General features: G+C 42.3%; 1 protein-coding gene across 5 annotated transcripts in view; it reads left to right on the top strand.

Moving 5' to 3' along the window:
- Nucleotides 1-19,915, top strand: part of PPP4R1 (protein phosphatase 4 regulatory subunit 1) — a 49,148-nt gene that overhangs the window by 15,538 nt on the left and 13,695 nt on the right. For 2 of the 5 annotated variants that reach the window (XM_061399926.1, XM_061399925.1), the window contains exons 3-10: nucleotides 3,755-3,890; nucleotides 4,712-4,818; nucleotides 8,403-8,545; nucleotides 8,993-9,139; nucleotides 11,771-11,878; nucleotides 12,006-12,071; nucleotides 12,714-12,872; nucleotides 13,216-13,343. In XM_061399926.1, coding sequence (XP_061255910.1) covers nucleotides 3,755-3,890; nucleotides 4,712-4,818; nucleotides 8,403-8,545; nucleotides 8,993-9,139; nucleotides 11,771-11,878; nucleotides 12,006-12,071; nucleotides 12,714-12,872; nucleotides 13,216-13,343 — 994 coding nt within the window. Of the gene's footprint in view, nucleotides 1-968; nucleotides 1,540-3,754; nucleotides 3,891-4,711; nucleotides 4,819-8,402; nucleotides 8,546-8,992; nucleotides 9,140-11,770; nucleotides 11,879-12,005; nucleotides 12,072-12,713; nucleotides 12,873-13,215; nucleotides 13,344-19,915 lie in introns of those variants that run through there. The other 3 variants (XM_061399930.1, XM_061399929.1, XM_061399927.1) reach the window with 3 other exon arrangements.

Raw genomic sequence — 19,915 nt, 5'->3', positions numbered from 1 at the left:
TTCTTGTGCTGTGTCATGTTTTATGTCTTTTTTTCTTAATCCTTTTCTTTTCAACCCATGGGTTGAAATTTGGACTTTAAAAATACATTTCCGATAGACAGACTATAGTTGAGTAACATCTGTAGTTTTTACCTTGTTAGTAGTTTGTGATTCTCTACCTTTTGACTTATAATGTTTAGTCTGTTTATAAGTAATGTAATTATTGATCTGATTGCGTATTTCTCTTCATGTCTTTTTTTCTCTTTTGCTCCTTTTGTGAGTTTCTTTGGGGATATTAACTCAGTATTTTTTAGTATTCTGTTTTAATTCCCAGTTGGCTTTCTAGCCATCCTTTCTTGCATGTTTCACATTGGAATTGGAAATATTAGTCGCACAGTTGTGTCTGACTCTTTGCAACCCCGTGGACTGTAGCCCACTAAGCTCCTGTGTCCCTGGAATTCTCCAGGCAAGAATACTGGAGTGGGTAGCCATTCCCTTCTCCAGGGGATCTTCCTGACCCAGGGATTGAACCCAGGTTTCCTGCATTGGAGGCAGACTCTTTACTGTCTGAGCCAGGGCTCCTAAGGATTGTAATTGGCATCTTTAATCTACCATAATCTATTTAAAATTAATGTACTGCTTTGCATAAGCTATTCACAGTCCTGTAGCAGTATAGGTGCGTTCACGCTCTGTGTTCTGTCTTTTTTATCTAGGATGCTATTGACTGTACCGTCGTTTCTGCTGTAGGATTTCTCTTTAGTGGTGAAAGCTTTATTGATTATCTGTGTGCTTCTCCTACTTGTCACCTGCGGCAGGCGTTTGCAGGATGGCTAGGTAAAGACTGAAGTATGCAGTCTGTAGCCACAGTAATTAGATCATTGCTGCCTCCATAAAGAGGAGACCCAGAGCCACTTAGTCCAGTCAGGAGTTGATGAGGAAGTCCTGACCCTGGAGAGGATGTTCAGGCAGGGGGCGTCCACCAGCGCTGGCAGGAGGCTGCAGCGCTGGGGAGCGTACGTCTGCCCCAGCGCCCTGCTGGGGCACAGCACTCCCTTCCATGTAGAGACGATCCTCAACCATGATGTGAAGATAGGCAGAAATACAAGTGGAGGAAGAATATGGTTTATTACCCTCTTGGTGTTTCTCAAATATAGTTGTTCAACAATCTGTGTTTAAGCCTGTTGGGGGTATTTATTAAAAACGATCGCTTCTGAGTCTCACTCCACACCTGCACAATCAGGGTCTGAGTATGAGATGTGGGGGGTCTGCCTTTTAGGGTGAGCTCTCCAGGCTTGTCCTAAACACAGCCATGCGTGACTATCACAGTTCTGGCACTTTTCCCAACAGCCCCTGCCTTTTTAGGGACCAGAACCTGCAATGTTCATGTTTATCTTTAAGATTGACAGGTGTGCAACTGATGAAACAGTTTGGTCATAGTCATAGAATTCTAGAGCCTGCATAAAGGCACCTTCCAAGTCATGCCAGCCAACAATCCTAGAGGAGGAAACAGGCCAAATGATAGTGTCTGGGTGGTTTTACAACTGATTCATAACGCATGAGGTACTTTGCTGTAACTCGTAGATCAGAATAACCTGGTAAAGTCTTTCTGTGTGTAAGAAGATTCTGTGTTATTTTCAGTCCAGTTTGAGTGTCTACCTTTTAATTGGGGGTGTTTAGAGTGTTTGCACTTACTGTGATTACTGATATGGTTTGATTTTCCTCTCATATTGCTGTTTCCTGTTTGTCCCATGTATTTTTTCTTCCTTTCATCCTCTTTTTCGTCTGAGTATTTTCTGTGATTCCATTTAATGACATTTATTGGCTTATTTGCTGTATGTTTCAGGTGGGGTTTTTTGGTGTTTAATAGCTGCTGCAAAGTTTGTAATTAGTGTGATCCTCTGACTCATTACCGTCGGGCTTCATGTGTATATATACAGTATACCTCACTCTCTTTCTGCCTTTGTGCTGTTGTAATCATGTTTTGGGCTTCCCAGGTGGCTCAGTGGTAAAGAATCTGCCTGCCAGTGCTGCAGATGCAGGAGACCTGCGTTCAGCCCCTGGGTCAGGACGATCCCCTGGAGGAGGAAATGGCAACCCACTCCAATATTCTTGCCTGGAAAATTCTGTGGACAGAGGAGCCTGGTGGGCTACAGTCCATGTGGTCACAAAAGAGTCAGACACAACTTAGCAACTGAGTACACATAGTCATATATTTTACTTCTACACATATTATAAACTTCACAGTAAATTTTTTCTCTTTATTTTACAGTGCATAGTTTTTCCCTAAGCAATTATCTTTAAAGAGTGTGTTTTTTTTTCCAAGAAGAGGCGTTTGTGTTTGCCCACATATTCACCGTTTCTGATAGTCTTCATTCATTTGTGTAGGTTCAGATTTCCATCTGGTGTAATTTTCTTTTTGCTTCAAGGACTTCCAGTATTTCTTGTAAGTTTGCTGATACTGATGCCTGTCAGCTTTTGTATGTCAGAAAAAGTCTTTATTTCACCTTTATGTTCAGTTCAGTCACTCAGTCGTGTCCAACTCTTTGCGACCCATTAACCACAGCACGCCAGGCCTCCCTGTCCATCACCAACTCCTGGAGTTCACCCAAACCCATGTCCATTTAGTCGGCGATGCCATCCAACCATCTCATCCTCTGTCGTCCCCGTCTCCTCCTGCCCTCAATCTTTCCCAGCATCAGGGTCTTTTCAAATGAGTCAGCTCTTTGCATCAGGTGGCCAAAGTACTGGAGTCTCAGCTTCAACATCAGACCTACCAATGAACACCCAGGACTGATCTCCTTTAGGATGGACTGGTTGGATCTCTTTGCAGTCCAAGGGATTCTCAAGAGTCTTCTCCAACACCACAGTTCAAAAGCATCAATTCTTCGGCACTCAGCTTTCTTCTCAGTCCAACTCTCACATCCATACATGACCACTGGAAAAACCATAGCCTTGACTAGATGGACCTTTGTTGGCAAAGTAATGTCTCTGCTTTTTAATATGCTGTCTAGGTTGGTCATAACTTTCCTTCCAAGGAGTAAGCGTAAAATCACCATCTGCAGTGATTTTGGAGCCCCGAAAAATAAAGTCAGCCACTGTTTCCACAGTTTCCCCATCTATTTGCCATGAAGTGATGGGACCGGATGCCATGATCTTAGTTTTCTGAATGTTGAGCTTTAAGCCAACTTTTTCACTTTCTTCTTTCACTTTCATCAAGAGGCTCTTTATGTTCAAGAGACACGAATTTCAAAGATATCTGAATGATTTCTGTTTAATAGGTCTAGAGGTGTAGGTTGGCTTTTCCGCTCTCAATCCCTTCAGACCTGCTCTGCTGTCTCCGGCTTGTGTTCTTCCTGATGAGAAGGATGCTGTAGTTCTAGTCTTTGTTCTTCTCTATGTAGTGTGAGTTCTCTGACTGCCTGGCAGAATTAACTCTGTCGGTGTCTGACACTTCATTTATTTACACGTTGTCAGTGATCTGGTTGAACGTGTGGGTTCTCAGGTCTGTGGGATCACTCCTTTCTGGTCACTCTTGTTCGTTGGTCACACGACTGAGCATCTGCAGCCTCTGACCCCTGTGCTTCTTGGGGCGGTTAGAACGCACCCATCAAAGGAGGAGAGGAAGCCCCTCGTCATCCGTGGCCTCCGACCCAGCTTCTCCTGTGGCTGTTTGTCCTCCAGATGCAGTGAGGGGCGGGCTGACCTGTGCTGCCTGGGAGGCCCGGGCGCCTCTCCGTGCGCAGTTGTATGAGGAGTGTTCTCATGTCTCTGATAGTTGGTGTGGATGACTGCAGCTCAGAGTCTGATGTGATTGTTGTACCTTCAGCCCTGGACTTTGTCTCACAAGATGACATGCTGACGCCGCTGGGGAGACTGGACAAGTATGCTGCGAGTGAGAACGTATTTAACAGGTACGTGCACATGCTCTCCACTGGGGGAGGCGGGAGGGTGGCTTTTATTGCACGAATTTCAGTTCACAGAAGTACCCAGTTTAGAGCAGGTGTCACTGCCACGGGCAGTGAGAGTCACCCAGCTTCACTGCTGGTCACAGCTGTGGCCGCCCTTACACTCGTTACTCCTCTGTCCTGTAAGAAAACGCACTCTTTCTTGGCTTTTTGGCAAAAAGCAACCAAAAAACCCCACTACTTTTTTGCTGTTAAGCATCATTTTGCCGTTCATGTGAAGTGGCTACTGAGGAATCTGTTATTCCTCCAGCAGGGGGCGGTGTGTCCCTGCCGTGGACCAGGTGCTGGCTGGCGGGGGCATGGGGCATGGCAGGGACGTGCGCTCTCTCTCCCCAGTTGCACTGTTTCTCCACCTGCAGCCCCCAGACCACCTGGGAAATTCCCAGTTTCTCTGGGAAATTGGAAAGTCTTTCTAGCATCTTCTGAGTGTATATGTATGAAACTCATTTAATCAAATATGTAAAGATAACATTTTATATAAAAAATGATACTTTTCCCCTATCTATGATAATTGAAGGTATTAACAATTACTTGAAACAAATTTTCAGTGACCTTAGGAATTTGTCTGATAAAGGTGAAACATTCTGATAAATGTTCAGTCTCATCTTAATTAAAATAAAATCCATACCAGCATTTGTCACTTAGAAAATTGTCACTTATAAGATGTGTTAAGAAAAACTTTTGAAATCTGTATGGATTCTGGCTTTCAAATTCTGAATACTAACTGTTGGATGCCACTGACCGTGGTATAATCTTCTTCTGTGCAGACAGATGGTGGCCCGGAGTCTGCTGGACACGCTGAGGGAAGTGTGCGATGATGAAAGAGAGTGCATTGCCGTTCTGGAGAGAATCAGCAGATTAGCTGATGACTCAGGTGTGTGTTTACGCAGGGGAAGGTTTCTTTTATCAAATTTAAGTTTCTAAAAACTAATGAAAAACTTAAGTGTAACATGAGGTTTCTTGGAAATATTTCCTAAGTAAATTATCTAACCCAGGAGTAACAAGAAAATAAAAAACCTGTTACTAAGATCCAGACGTTTTATATACCAGGCCCATTTAGTTTGACTTTGGAAATTTTTCAGAAGAATCTAAGAACATTGTTTTGCATCATGTACATTCAGAATAACTCATTACTGTAATAAAAATTGTAAACTTTTTTGAATAAGTAAAAAGGGATGGAGTGGGGTGTAAAACTTTTTTGTCAAAAAATGCATTCTTACTTAAAAAATGTTATTCATTGTAAAACTAAAGCTGTTTGTCTCTAAAGTGCAGACAGGAGGAGAGTCTGCTTAAAAGGTAAACTTGTTTTGAGACTTAGAATACAGTTTATTACGTTTTAAAAAAATACTTTTCACTGAGGCAAAACATACATAAAATATACCATTTTAACCTAATATTGCTTTGAGCATATTCCTATATTTGATTTTAGAAACAATTCAGAAATAAAATTTTTTCTTAAATCCATGATCTCTTTATTGAAGTGGGTTATTTTTCCATTTCTGTCAAACTTTCTGGCATGTCAGCATTCTCATCCTTTAATTTTTAGATGAGCTCATTTTTTGGTGAGCGTCTCTTTTTATGGGAATATGTTTACTGTTCACATTAGCCTTACTTAGATAGTTTCATTTTCCTGTAGAAAAAAAAGTTAGTAAGCTCGCTAATATTCTGTTACTATCTCATATGATGTTCTGTGTAATTGCTCATGTATATGCCTGTTCCAAAGTGGTTTTAGGCGAGTGTCATCGCTGGCACCCACTCCAGTACTCTTGCCTGGAAAATCCATGGACAGAGGAGCCTGGTAGGCTGCAGTCCATGGGGTCGCTAAGATTCAGACACGACTGAGCGACTTCACTTTCACTTTTCTCTTTCATGCATTGGAGAAGGAAATGGCAACCCACTCCAGTATTCTTGCCTGGACAATCCTAGGGACAGTGGAGCCTGGTGGGCTGCCAGACGTCTATGGGGTCACACAGAGTCGGACACGACTGAAGCGACTTAGCTTAGCTTCATCATTATTTTTACTTAAGTTTATTTTTGATTTGGCAGAGATAAACAATTTAACTTAAAATTTTGGTACTGTTGCATTCCATTGTATTTATTCCTTTCTTAGTAGAGACCTAAATATTTCTTAAGGCAGAATTTGTATTTCTTCTGCCTGTTTACCAACTGCACTGCTATTTTTTAATATGTGAAAGTGAAAGTGTTAGTTGCTCAGTCGTATCCGACCCTTTGCAACCCCATGGACTAGAGCCCGCCAGGCTCCTCTGTTCATGGAATTTCACAGGCAAGAATACTGGAGTGGCTAGCCATTCCCTTCTCCTGTATGTGTTCTAAAATGTATCTCAAGTTGTTGAGTTCCTGCTGAATATCTCTGCTGACATTTATACTTTGGATACGTGTAAACAGTATATACTCTATGCCAGGTTCTAGATTGAATGTTAGAGCCATTACCAAGATGAATAAGAATTCCTTTCATTAAATTAACAGTTGAGTGAGTGCAGCTGACGTACTAACAGTAAGCCGTAACAGGGAGGATTGGGGCTGGCTTCCGACAGCTGGTGGCATCTGAGCTGGGTCTGATGGTACAGAGGGGAGAGGAAATGAGAGGTATAGGGGTCTGGGGAACTTAGGACACTGGCCCATTTGGTCAACAGTGGGTTTACTCATCCTGCAGTTTAGAAAAAGTAGGCTTAAGCGAGGGGGCTGAGGGCTAGATTGTAAACATTTATACTGTTTTGGGCCTGAGAGTTCACACTGCTTGTGATTTGAAACAGTAGTGCAGAGAGCGTTGACTTGAGGAGAAGCTGGGTTGGCAGGAAGGCCTACTGGGCAGCTCCTCTGACTGTTAGGAGTCGTCTGGGAGCAGTGTCAGGGTCAGAGGGTTGTCAGAGCCACGCTATTGCAGCCTCCTTGAGTTTGAGGGTTCTAGTCTCTCTGTCAGATGTCAGGAAGTTTTGGTCTTAATATTCTTAATGTTACGTTTCCTCTACCTCAGACTCCTATTTTTTTTAAGTTTTCTTTTGTCTAAGTAGATGTTTTATTGTTGATGTTCAGTTGCTCAGTCGTGTCTGGCTCTTTGTGACCCCATGGACGGCAGCACACCAGGCTTCCCTGTCCTTTACCATCTCCCAGAGCTTGCTCAAACTCATGTCTGTTGAGTCAGTGATGCCATCCAACCATCTCATCCTCTGTCATCCCCTTCTCCTGCTCTCAATCTTTCCCAGCATCAGGGTCTTTTCAAATTAGTCAGTTCTTTGCATCAGGTGTCCAGAGTATTAGAGTTTCAGCTTCAGTCCTTCCAATGAATATTCAGGACTGATTTCCTTTAGGATGGACTGGTTGGATCTCCTTGCAGTCCAAGGGACTCTCAAGAGTCTTCTCCAACACCACAGTTCAAAAGCATCAATTTTTCAGCGCTCAGCTTTCTTTATAGTCCAGCTCTCACATCCGTACATGACGACTGGAAAAACCAGAGCTTTGACTATATGGACCTTTGTCAGCAAAATGTTTTATACATTTATACATGGTTCAAAATACAGAACTCCTGTTAGATACATCTTTTGTCCCTAATGAAGTCTTTGTAAAGTGAAATTAGCTGGTCTTTGTTTGGGGGTTTTATTTGCCTTAAAGGGCTTCCCACCTCAAGATTCAACTTTTTTTTTTTTTGACATTGCCCTACAGCTTACAAGATCTTATTTCCCCAATCAGGGATTGAACCTGTGCCCCTCTGCAGTGGAAGTGAGTACTCCTAATCTTTGGACCACCAGGAAAATCCCTTAAAATCTTGTCTTTTAGTGCTTTTGATCTTTTTTTTTTTTTTTTTTTTTTTAATTTGGATCTCTGATTCACCTAGAATTTATATTGAGAGAGCAGTGTAGGAGTCTTACCTTTTTTCCTCATAAAACCAGCTTGCTTTCTTACCGTTACTCAGGGGACAGTTGGTCTTTTTGAAATGCTGTCACATTTAAATTTGCCATATGCACTTGGGTCTTTTCAGATTTTTTTTCTTGTTATTTTTATTTTTTTTCCTTTTTTTCTTGTTATTTTTAATCTGTCAGTCCTTTAGCATTTGCTGACCCTCTATCGTCATAGTTAAGTCTGACTACAAACTCTGCACTCACTGGCTGCATTCAGGTGAGGAGCCAGTCCTTATAGCCTGTCTGGGGGCTCTGAGAGAGCAGAGTTTGTGGGTGATGCCGTATACAGTTGACCTGAACTCAGGTGGAAGTCCTCACAGGGAGTGACCGTAGGCTCCAGGCAGGCTCTAAAGACAGAATCTGGGAGGGGGTGACCTTGCCGTGTCTGTGAAGAGCATCACAGAGCGGAGCGCGTTCCCTGAGCGCTCACAATGCCGGGAGGAGAGTCTGGGGCTCTTCTGGGGGCCCTCCTGACTGCCCGCCTGGCGAGAACCCTGTGCGGGGAGGACGCATCCACTCAACCTTCCTGTCGTTCTCGCAGAGCCGACCGTGAGGGCAGAGCTGATGGAGCAGGTGCCTCACATTGCCTTGTTCTGCCAAGAAAACCGGCCAGCAATCCCGTACGCCTTTTCAAAGTACTTGCTGCCCATTGTGGTTCGCTATCTCGCAGATCAGAATAACCAGGTAGGAGGGCCCTGTCCACGTTCCCACAGAAATGTGTGCCATCTGGTGGTCTGCTTAGAGTGTTCCTTCCACTTAGACCTGGTCATTTGGTTTCTCAGAATGACAAAATGACATCTCAGAGAAGATGGGGAGAGCCTAGGAGATCGCCTTAGTGCCGCAACAGACAGCGCCAGTGGCTGCTGCTCATCTGCCACCCTTCCGGGCGGCCCCCAGAAGTTTGTCACAGGGAGACCTCTTTTCCAGGAGTGGCTTTTCCGTTCCCCTTGATCTGTTACGACGCAGTCTGCCAAGTTCTGTCTTTGCAGAGCAGCCACCAGTTTTTGTCTGCAAAGTTGTGCCAGTTGTGAACCTTTGGTTGGATGAGGAGTCTCCACAGTTGTGAACTTCATGCCTTAGGGTTTCATCATACTGTGTGTGTGCCTCATTGATGTGTTTGTTTTTTCCCAGGTAAGAAAAACGAGCCAGGCAGCTTTGCTGGCCCTGCTGGAGCAGGAGCTGATCGAGCGCGTCGATGTGGAGACCAAGGTGTGCCCCGTCCTCGTGGAGCTGACAGCCCCTGACAGCAACGATGACGTGAAGACGGAGGCTGTGGCCGTAAGTAGAGCTCAGTTTTTCAGTTCAGGGAGATGAACTAGTGTGTGACCATAGGAGGTGACGTTAGACACGATGCCATATTACTTGTGGTAGGGTGGGTACGTGTTGGGTATCAGAGTAGCCACGGGTCATGGAATTTGAAACATAAATGCTGGGCTCGGAGTGGACAGAGGCTTCGGAGGGCAGAGGTATCTTTCCTGGAGGGCTTGTGCCGTGTGGAGCTCCTGGGATGATGATCCTTGCTAGGCTCAGAGAGGCCAGGATGCACGGCAAGAAAATAGTGAATCAGCTGTGAATTCATCTCATCAAAAGGAAAAAGTAAGATGGCAAAGATAGCCAGGATCCTTTTAAAAACGCTGTATTGAATGAAGACGCATTTGAGCTCCTTGAGTTGCTGTTGAGCACTTTTCTAGGCACTGTGAGTGCGCAGTAAGAAAAGAGAGTGATGCTGCCTGTTGCTCCTGTCCTTGATGGCATGCTCTTTGCAGGGAGGAATATATGATATGTTACAATTACTAGAAAAACACACAGATTAAGTCGTCATGCACATAATAAAGTCAAATATGGTGAGTTTTCTGGTTTTTGGACATGGTTAGCAAATAGTTTGATTACTTGAGAGCCATCTCAAGTTGGGCTTGAGTTACATGGGTAGTATGTTGTCATTCACATCTGTGTTTCCTCAGTTTATCATTCACATCTGTGGTTCCTCAGTTTATCATTCACATCTGTGTTTCCTCAGTTTATCATTCACATCTGTGGTTCCTCAGTTTAGAAAGTAAGAATTCTTAAAATAGAAAAGTGATCAATCCATCTGAAAACTAATTTAAATTATTTAGGTAGTGAGAATTTGCTGTTTAAACCTAATACAATGGCGTTTGTGTTGATATGAAATAAAATTACACTAGAAATAATTTAATAGTGCTTCTGGGTCTTTTGTAGGACGAATTATATTTTCTCTCTAGTGCCTTTCATTGGAAGTTCCATTATTTTATTTTTAGATACTTAGGTACCAGTTAATAATGAATTTAGATAGTTTCCAGTAATTGCATTTTTATTGGAGTGAAATTCACATAACATAAAATCAATCATGTTAAAGTTCACAATTGAGAAGCATTTAGTACATTCATTGTGTTGTATCACCTCTGTCAAGTTCCAAATCATAGATTTTTTTTTTTTAATTTCACAAACTTCTCAAGAAAAAAGAAATCGATTTTGGTGTAACTGTTGGTTTATATTGAGCAGAGTTTGACTTGCTGTGTTGTAATTTTTGATGTGATTGTGGAATAGTAAAACATTGTAATTATAACAGGGCTACACCCAGTGCTAGTGAGAAGCGTGTGCTCCTCTCACAAGTGGTTTGCGTTTATTCCGTTATGTTTTGCATTCCCTATCTTCCCGGTTGTTTTGTTTTGGGAATAATTCATCCTAAGAATTTAATTATGCCAGATTGGTGATGCTGTGTATCTTTGCATCATTAGCTTGGGCTTGGAGATGCCTAGAAACAGTCTGGAGTCAAGAAACCACGCTGCTTTAGGGGATGGGGGGTGTCAGTGTGCCCCCCGCCCCCCGCCCCACTCTGAGGGTCGTGGGTCTGATAGGGATGGGCCAGCCTGACTGACTGTGGGCACAGAGATCTCGCCATTTGTTTAGGTCTTTCCCTCATCTCCTCATTGTTTGGTAGTTTTCAATAGATCATGTATGTACTGTGTTAAATTTCATGTTTGTTTGTTTTTCATTATTGTGAATGTTTTACATTTTCGGTTGTTCATTGATAATTTATAGAAATACATTTTTTTTTTCATTCTGTCCTATGTCCTGCAAACCTCCTTAAGCTCACTTGTTTGTTGCAGTGGCTTCTTGGTAGGTTCCTCGCTGTGTGGTCTGTAGACAGTCATGCACATATGGGTAGAGTCCCCTTTCTATCCAGTCAGTTGCCTGTCCTCCTAGTATTTGCCTGGGCCGGGGGTGGACGTAATATATAATGACGACAGACCGTCAGGTTTCCTTATATTTTAACTCTGGGGGGAAGGTATTCAAATGCATTGAGCTGGTTTTCAAACAGTCCTCACTTTGCCTGGAATGGTGTTATCCAATTCCTGTGCATCTCAGACCTCTGTCCATGCCTTCCTGGAGCCCTGGTGTTGCAGAGTAAGTGTGTGGTCTTCCCGTTTGCGAGTTTCAGAGACAGTGGGTGCTTTGCACAATGAGGGCTGGCTGTGTGCAGGCTTTCCTTAGCAGTGACGGTGCCCTGCGTCCAGACCCTTCTTGTGGGTGGATAGTCTTTCCTTTGAGCAATCACCATTTATTCTCTTATCAGGGAAATGTAGTTCTTTTCTTTTTTTACTTTTATTGGGCAAAATGATTAATAAGGTTGAAACTATAGGTAAAAATGCAATTTTTAGGATTTTCTCTGGGTTTATTGTACCTTAATAATCATTGGGCTGATTCTGTTGGTAGTAGTTAATACCTGTTTTTCTGTCTTCAGCTTGGACAAATAGGATGAATTTTTCTGTGATGTATAAGGACATCATGTCATTTTTTATACTTCGTTAAGTTACATACTTTTAATAAATTGGCAGAAGTCTTGGTTTGAAGGTGCATTCAGTATGTCTGCACTCTCATTTATTTTAGATAATGTGCAAAATGGCCCCCATGGTTGGCAAGGACATCACGGAGCGTTTGATCCTCCCTCGGTTTTGTGAGATGTGCTGTGACTGCAGGATGTTTCATGTTCGAAAGGTAATGTGCTGGCGGTGGTAGGATATGGGGTTCTTCTCGTGGCTACTGTATGATCTGTGGAATTGAAAAGATTGTTTTTAAAGAACACTGTAATATTTTGAAATGTCAATGATGCTTTCATTGTCAGGTCTGTGCCGCCAATTTTGGAGATATTTGCAGCGTCGTCGGCCAGCAAGCGACTGAGGAGATGTTGGTAAGGCCTGCAGACAGAAACCAAGGAGAAAGCAGTGCTTCACAGAGCAGCACCTGAAGTTTGAAATACATACAGTGGCCCCCAAATTGTATTAACATAGTTCCAGAAAGATAGTATGACTTTGAGAGTTTAAGTTTCTGTAACCTGGGTGTTTGTATTGTATTGTGTTTAAGGACAGTTTGTTAAAAGTGCAGATGTTAAGAACCATCAATCCCTTTTTAATTCCATTATTATAAAATCAGTTCTTACTTATTCAAATGAATCTTTCATTTTATTGCAATCCTAGAGTATTTTAGTGACCAATTAGATTTACAGCAGGTGATTTTTAAATGGTTAGTTCATGGGATGTAAGGGCTTAAAGTACAAGTTAATGTGCTCGAAGAGTTTTGGAAACCACCTATCATGCAGAGTCATTAAGTACAAACTCGAGCTGTATTTGTCAGGAGTGTCTTTGCTTTTCCACAGTCAGTAGTGGAATGAATTGGGTGTGATTTATTTAAAGCTACTAATAGCTAATATTAAATGAGTCTTCTAAATTTTGTAAAGCTAATGTTTTAAATGCTGGGAAAGTGAGAAATGAAGTAAAAGTAACAACTGAAACCCGCGTGTGTCTGCCTAACGATCGGGGCCCCTCTCGCCCAGCTGCCCAGGTTTTTCCAGCTCTGCTCGGACAACGTGTGGGGCGTCCGCAAGGCCTGCGCGGAGTGCTTCATGGCCGTTTCATGTGCCACGTGTCAGGAGATTCGACGGACTAAACTGTCAGCGCTCTTTATTAATTTGATCAGTGATCCTTCACGTTGGGTAGGGCTTTGTTTAATTATCATTTTTGTAAAACAGTGCATGTTATAGAAAATACGATTTTAATCCCATAATTTAAGAAATAATTTATCAGTTATGTTACTGCTGATACTTCTGGGAGTAGACAATGGACTACTATATTAACTTTTGTTTTTTTTAAACAGGACAAAATTTCTATTCCATGCAAATATTTTGTAGGGTCTCATATTCACATCCTCACAGTTTGGATATTCAAGCCAAGATTAAAAAGCTTAAAAGTAAAAAGGAGAAAATGACTGAAGGGGAATTGTAACTCCTAGCTGAGGATAGACTAAGGGTCTGCACATGTCCTTTCTTCCCCCCGTAGGTTCGGCAAGCAGCTTTCCAGTCTCTGGGACCTTTCATATCTACGTTCGCTAATCCATCTAGCTCGGGCCAGTATTTTAAAGAAGAAAACAAAAGCTCAGAAGATACATCAGTAGAAGACAAAAATAGGTAAGATCTTTAAAAACTTTGCTTTCAAGTTTTACTGCTTGTGAGCAATTTTTTTCATTTTCACTACTTTTATTATGTTCTTTTTGGAGAGTTTATTATTTCTCTTCATTATAAAAGTTGGTAACTTTTTTATAGAATCTTATTTTAAACACATCTGTTAAGCATCTCTTTGGTTAATTGTGTATTGAAATGAGAAGATGAAGATGCATGTAACAACTAGCTTGGTGCTGGGCACATAGAAAGCTGTCGTGATAGTCGATAATTTTTGAGTAAGTTTATTTAATAATTAATTTACCTAGTAAACCATCTGTTAACACTTAACAAAGAATATAAAGTAATGGTTATACAATTTAAAGGGTTTGGTTTTTCAAGGAGTAAAACCTAATTTAGGAGTATGTGTTACTATACAGTCAGTTTCTTACCGTTATTTTCCTCTTTAGTCAATTTCCTTTTGGATCTTCAATTCTCTGTCTGCAGAATAATGACTATGTCAGTAATCATAATTATTTGTCAATTGAGGGGGAAATATTTTAATGATAAGCTCTAAGTTGGTGTACTTACTGGGGCTTCCCTTATAGTTCAGTCAGTAAAGAATCTGCCTGCAATGCAGGAGACCTGGGTTTGATTCCTGGGTTGGGAAGATTCTCTGGAGAAGGAAATGGCAACCCACTCCAGTATTCTCGCCTGGAGAATCCCATAGACAAACAGTCTGGTAGGCTGCAGTCCATGGGATCATATGAGTCAGACATGACTTAGCAACTAAACCACGTACCACGGGTGTACTTATTAACTGAAATATCAACTTTTAAGAGCATTTAATAAGACAAAAAACTAAGATCGTGGCATCTGGTCTCATCACTTCATGGCAAATAAAAGGGAAAAAGTGGAAACAGTGGCAGATTTTATTTTCTTGGGCTCTAAAATCACTGCAAACGGTGACTGCAGCCATGAAATTAAAAGACGCTTGCTCCTTGGAAGCAAAAGTTATGATAAATCTAGACAGCATATTAAAAAGCAGAGACCACCACTTTACTGACAAAGGTCCATATAGTCAGAGCTATGGTTTTTCCAGTAGTCATGTATGGATGTGAGAGTTGGACCCTAAAGAAGGCTGAGCACCGAACTGATGCTTTCAAGTGGTCATGCTGGAGAAGACTCTTGAGAGTCCCTTGGACAGCAAGGAGCTCAAACCAGTCAATCTTAAAGGAAATCAACCCTGAATATTCATTGAAACAACTGATGCTGAAGCTGAAACTCCAGTACTTTGGCCACCTGATGCAAACAGCTGACTGATTGGAAAAGACCCTGATGCTGGGAAAGATTGAAGGCAGGAGGAGAAAGGGAGGACACAGAATGAGACGGTTGGCTGGCATCACCAACTCAATGGACATGAGTTTGGACAAACTCCGGGAGTTGATGAAGGACAGGGAAGAGCCTGGCATGCTGCAGTCCATGGGATGGAAAAGAGTCAGACATGACTTAGAGATTGAATGACAACAATAAGGCAACCAAATTTTAAAGCTTAGAGGACACCTCTGATTTTTACTTAAAAATGTTTTTTTTTTTTTTGCATTTAATTTTAAATTGAGTTTTAGTTTTTACGATTTAGTATATCCTTGGGGGAAAACAGCCCAGACCTAACTTAACTTAGTGCACGGGAAACACACACAGACTCTGACAGGTGTGCCCTTGGGCCGAGTTCCCTGGGCACCCGTCCCCCTTGTCACAATGCTAATGGTCGTTTTCTTCTGTAGGTCTTGGTTCTGTGGCATTTCCTCTCTTGATGTTGTGACTTGGCACTCCTTCCTTTCTTCTCTGCTGCCTTGTTCTACCTTTTTGCCCGTTCTCCTCCTGTCCTGCTAAATAGTCAAACAAACCCAAGGTACTGTTCTCTGTGAAGGAAGAAAAATCACCCTAAAGCTGTCTTCCTAGCAAGGAAAGTCACCTCTTTTGAAAACCATTGCTGCAGGACGTTTTTCAGTGATGATGGGCGGTGGGGGTTTTCCACTCTTCAGTGTTAAACATCAGCAACCTTTTCGCTAGTGGCACTAATTGTATAAAGACTGTTGCATAGCTTTTATTTATTTATGAATCTGGAAAAAGTCTAGGAAATGATAATGTAAATTTACAGAGAATCGTATAGGACAAGGATGAGTAGACTTCCCGTAAAAGACCTGCAGTAAATACTTTAAGTCTCTGTCAGAACTACTCACCTTGTCTTTGCAGACAGTCCGTGGTGTGTGGGCTCAACTGTGTTCCAATAAAACTTTATTGACAAAAACATTGGTGTGGCCAAACATGGCTGGTGATTTTGCTGGACTGCTTCTATAGGATCTTGTTGGAAGAGCCGTTTAAAGACTGTTAGTTATCTTTTGGCTACAAACCTTAACTCCCCTTCCATTGTAATGAGGTCTGTCCTAGTGTCAGGTCAGTGCTATTGTAGCATTGGACTTCTGCTATATTTTTAGACTTTGTTGACTTGTGTTAATGACGTTGGTGGAGGGAGGAGGCAGTTCCTGGCTGCAAAGAATTTTGTTAGATATTGTAAACCGTCATGTAGTTCCATGTATTATTCATCTCAGAGCCATTAGCTGGATGGCCCACTCTTAAATACGTGTTGAGCTGCCTTAAGTCTAGTTTTGCTTTTTAAGGTTGGTTGATTGGTTGATTTCGCAAAACTTAATTGAACACCTACTATGAACCAGTGACTGTAGCCAGATACATAGGACTTGGTTCTTGTTCTCAGGGTCCTCTGAGTTTCCTAGAATTCAGATTTCTCAAGCAGATGTCTTACAAAACAAGTTTTTGGCAATGTATTTCCACTGCTGTTTATTTCGTTTGTATTGTTTCATCTGATCCTGGAGATACTTAATATCACTTACTACTCTTTGAAGCATGTATTGATTATAAACCCCTGACTTTATAAAATGCCAGGTTTCTCTCTCACTCTCCCTGGATCAGGCTTCTTTGAAGGTGTTGAGAAAGGTGCTTCCAGAGTGGTTAAGTGTTGAGATTTGCATTGTTATCTGAAATGAGCACCCCGTCTTCCATTTAGCTAAACCAGGTATTAATATCACATTACTCTCTGCACATGCTGCTGCCTTTTGGGTCTCCCTCTTCCTGTCTGGGATGCCATCTTCTTCTGCCCACACCTCATTTAACAGAGAGCTGTCTGGACGGACGACCTCAGTGTCTTGGAGGAAACCCAGAGCGTTTTCATCCTGTCTTGAGCGCTGGAGAACAAGCGCTGATGTGGGCCTATCTCCTCATCCTGTGCTCGCACACGACATCCACAGACTGAAGGTCCCCTGCGCAGTAGCCTGGGTTTATCTTGTGTTCTCACACCATCACCAGCCCTGGCATGCGCTCAGCACGTGATAAATCTCAAATGAGTTAATGTAAGAAAGTAATGGATTTTATCCCAAAAGCCTTAAGTAACTGAATCGTTTTTGGTAGTCTTTGTCCCTTTAGTGTAAAGCTAACTTTGTGTAAGTAAAATTGATTGTTATTGGTTTAAATCTGGAAGTATTTCACTGATGTTGAGACTCCATTAAGTGAGCACGTGGAGTCCGTGTCTGCTGTTGCCCCGCATGCCCATGCACTTCTGGGACCAGCGGTTCCCCAGTCACTTTCCTAGGCCAGGGTCTTGGCTCACCTGGACCCTACGGATGTTAACTGTCAGCCAGTGTAGATGCCGAGGGGACGTGGGTGCTGGTGGAGACGCATTCCTGGCTGACCCTCTGGCACCGAGGAGCTGGGTGCTCTGCTCACTGTGCCAACCCCTCTCCTCCTTTCTCCAAACGGCGTTTGCATGTATGGCAGTGTTTGCAAGACTGTTAGGAAGGTCAGAATCCTGACCATCTTCAGCAGCTTGATGGTGCACTGGTTTTTACTCAGCTTCAGGAAAAAGCATATTTAGAGAATTTATATTTTTGACAGTTTGAGTCAACTGGTATTCATACAGAATTTAATAATTTGCAGAATTTCATGTGAGGGAAGATGTTTTTCTCTCTTGAAAACTGTAGCAGGAGTTTGAAGTCAGGACAGATTAGTAATTTTTCATTAGCAGATAGAGTGACTTGGTTGGTGACTCTGCTTTTCCTGCTGAGAATGTTAAAATTTAACTTTAATGCCAAGATGGGGCAGTGATAAAGGAGCTTCAGGCCCTTGGAATAGTTTTCCAAACTAATTGGCTTTGAATTGGGTTCTGTTTGTGAATTTTAAATGGAAATTTATTAAGTTCTTCAGATAACAGATGACGTCTGAAGTTTCAGTCATTTGCTCCCCACCCCCACCAAGCAACATTCTGTTGCTTTGATTTTTAAAATTTAGTTTGCATAATATCAAAAAAGCTGTAAAATAGCACAGAGAATCCCATAAACCCTTCTTCTAGATTTCTTCAAATGTTAAGATTTTACCATAGTTGCTTTATTATTTTTCTGAGTTCTTTGAGATAAGTTTTAGACATGATATTCTTTGTTAAATATTTCACTCTGTATTTCCTCAAAACACACAGACGTGAACACATAACCACAGTCTCATTACCACAATTGAAAAGTTAAAATAGATACAATACTGTCATCTAGAGATTTCATTCAAATATTACCAATTATCCCAATCATTTTTTAAAACAAAAGAAAAAATATCTTTAATAGAGAACATGGTTGGAAAAACGTCATGCAATTCATACGCACACGGAGGACGTTTGTTACACACGGGAGCACTGGCTTGGAGGACTGGTGGGGAGCTCCAGGTGCTGTAGGCCTCGCAGCCAGCCCCTCGCCTTATGAGCAGGGTGTGCACGTGGAGCCCGCAGTGTGCGTGCAGGGCGAGACTCGCGCTCACACAGCTTGCATGTATGTACACGTGGCCTGGTTTATGGTTTATCAGAACGCAGGAGAAGCACCAGAATTTTAAATGCTGTCACTGTGTGGTCTGTTTTCAGATGCCTTTTTAAAATGTTTGTATCTGTATCTAAAACCGCTTTGTAAAATAATCATGCTGTTTTCAGAAAATCGTTTCTGAAAACAGTGTAAACATTCCTACAAGACAAAACCTAATCCGGGAAGAGGTGACCTCCCGAGACCACGCACGGTGGCCAGGGTATCACGTAGGTGGTGCCGTCACCTGCCAGGGTGCAGGCCGGGGAGCCTCCCATGTAATGTCTTTTATTCTGTATATTCAAGGGTCTGAGTTTCAGGGGAGCACCTTTAATTTTCCCCCACACACTCACCTGACATGTGTCCATCCTCACCTTCCTGTCATGGTTCTAGAGAGAGGTGTCTCATCACCTGTCTCATCTGCCCACCTGTGTTCTCAGCCCCCGTCTGTCCTCCCGAGAAAGACGTGGCTTTGCCAGCTATTCCATCAGCCTCCTGCATCTCCAGTTCTTCATCTCTTCAGACTTTTCTCCCTGCGCCTCACGCACCCTTTTGTACGAGAGGAATGCCGCACTCTTGGTTACTCTGCACACCTGGTGTGTGGACACGCAGGCCCAGCCCACGCTCATCCTCCTGAGTCCCCTCTGGTCTGGCTCAGGGTCTGACCACTCTCCCAGCGCGTCACCACCCGGAACTGCATGTAGATCCCAACTCGGCCCATGCAGACGGCAGAGTCTCCTCTCTCAGCCATCACATTCGCATTTCTGTTTTATGAAAGCGTCTGAGCTCGCTTCCCCTCAAGCCTCGCAGATGCTGACTGGTTCTTCAGACACAATTCCTGTTGTTTCCACTGAAGCCTTCCTCCCATCCCCGCCTCCTATGATCATGGGTATGCTTCTGTATGCACTGCTTTGCCGGTGGTCACCTGCTCTGTTGCTCTTTGCCTCTAATTACAACCTCAGGAGCAGGACCTGAGTCTCATTCACACACAGATCCTCAGTACAATGTCACCTCCTGGCTCCTAGTAGGTGCTCAGTACACATTTGTTAAATGTAATTGAGTCAAATAAACTTTAGGGGATAAACTTAACTCCAGTGATGGATGTAGTGACTAATGAGCTTTACGTTTAGTGGCTTGTACCATCTCTCTACCAATTAGGTCATGACTCCTACTTGGGGGAAACATCTGGGAGTAGAGCTGAAAGTGCAGAAGAAGTAGAATTAACTGTATTTACACTTAAGTGGACTTGAATGTATTTTGTAAGATAGTAAATAAGGATCTTTTCTAGTGCTGCATGGAGGGGTTTGTTTCTTTTCAGTGTGGGCAAGGCGGTTTTAATTCTCAGCTTGTCAGTATGTCACTGGAACAGTCCTAAAAATCAGATAATTTAAAAGATGTATTTAGCTTAAAATGCCCTGTGGGAATTTATCTTCCTACTGTTCCTTTTTAGTTTATTATTGAAATTAGCATGGTATTGTATCATCACAGTTCTTAATTACCTTCTTCAACTAATACCTGGTAGTTTAATATCTAGACTTAACTGATGTTTGCTTCTCTGAACACAGAACACCTGATGGAAAAAGAAGCATCATCAGTGATATACACAGACTGCTGAATTTGTATGGATAATTTGTAATCTTTAGTATTTAATGTTTAAAGTTAATATTTTTAAAAATAAAAATCTTTAATATT

Source organism: Bos javanicus, chromosome 24, assembly GCF_032452875.1.
Source record: "Bos javanicus breed banteng chromosome 24, ARS-OSU_banteng_1.0, whole genome shotgun sequence".
NCBI lineage: Eukaryota > Metazoa > Chordata > Mammalia > Artiodactyla > Bovidae > Bos > Bos javanicus.
Note: the sequence above shows the minus strand (reverse complement) of the source record. Positions and strands in the feature narration are given on the sequence as shown.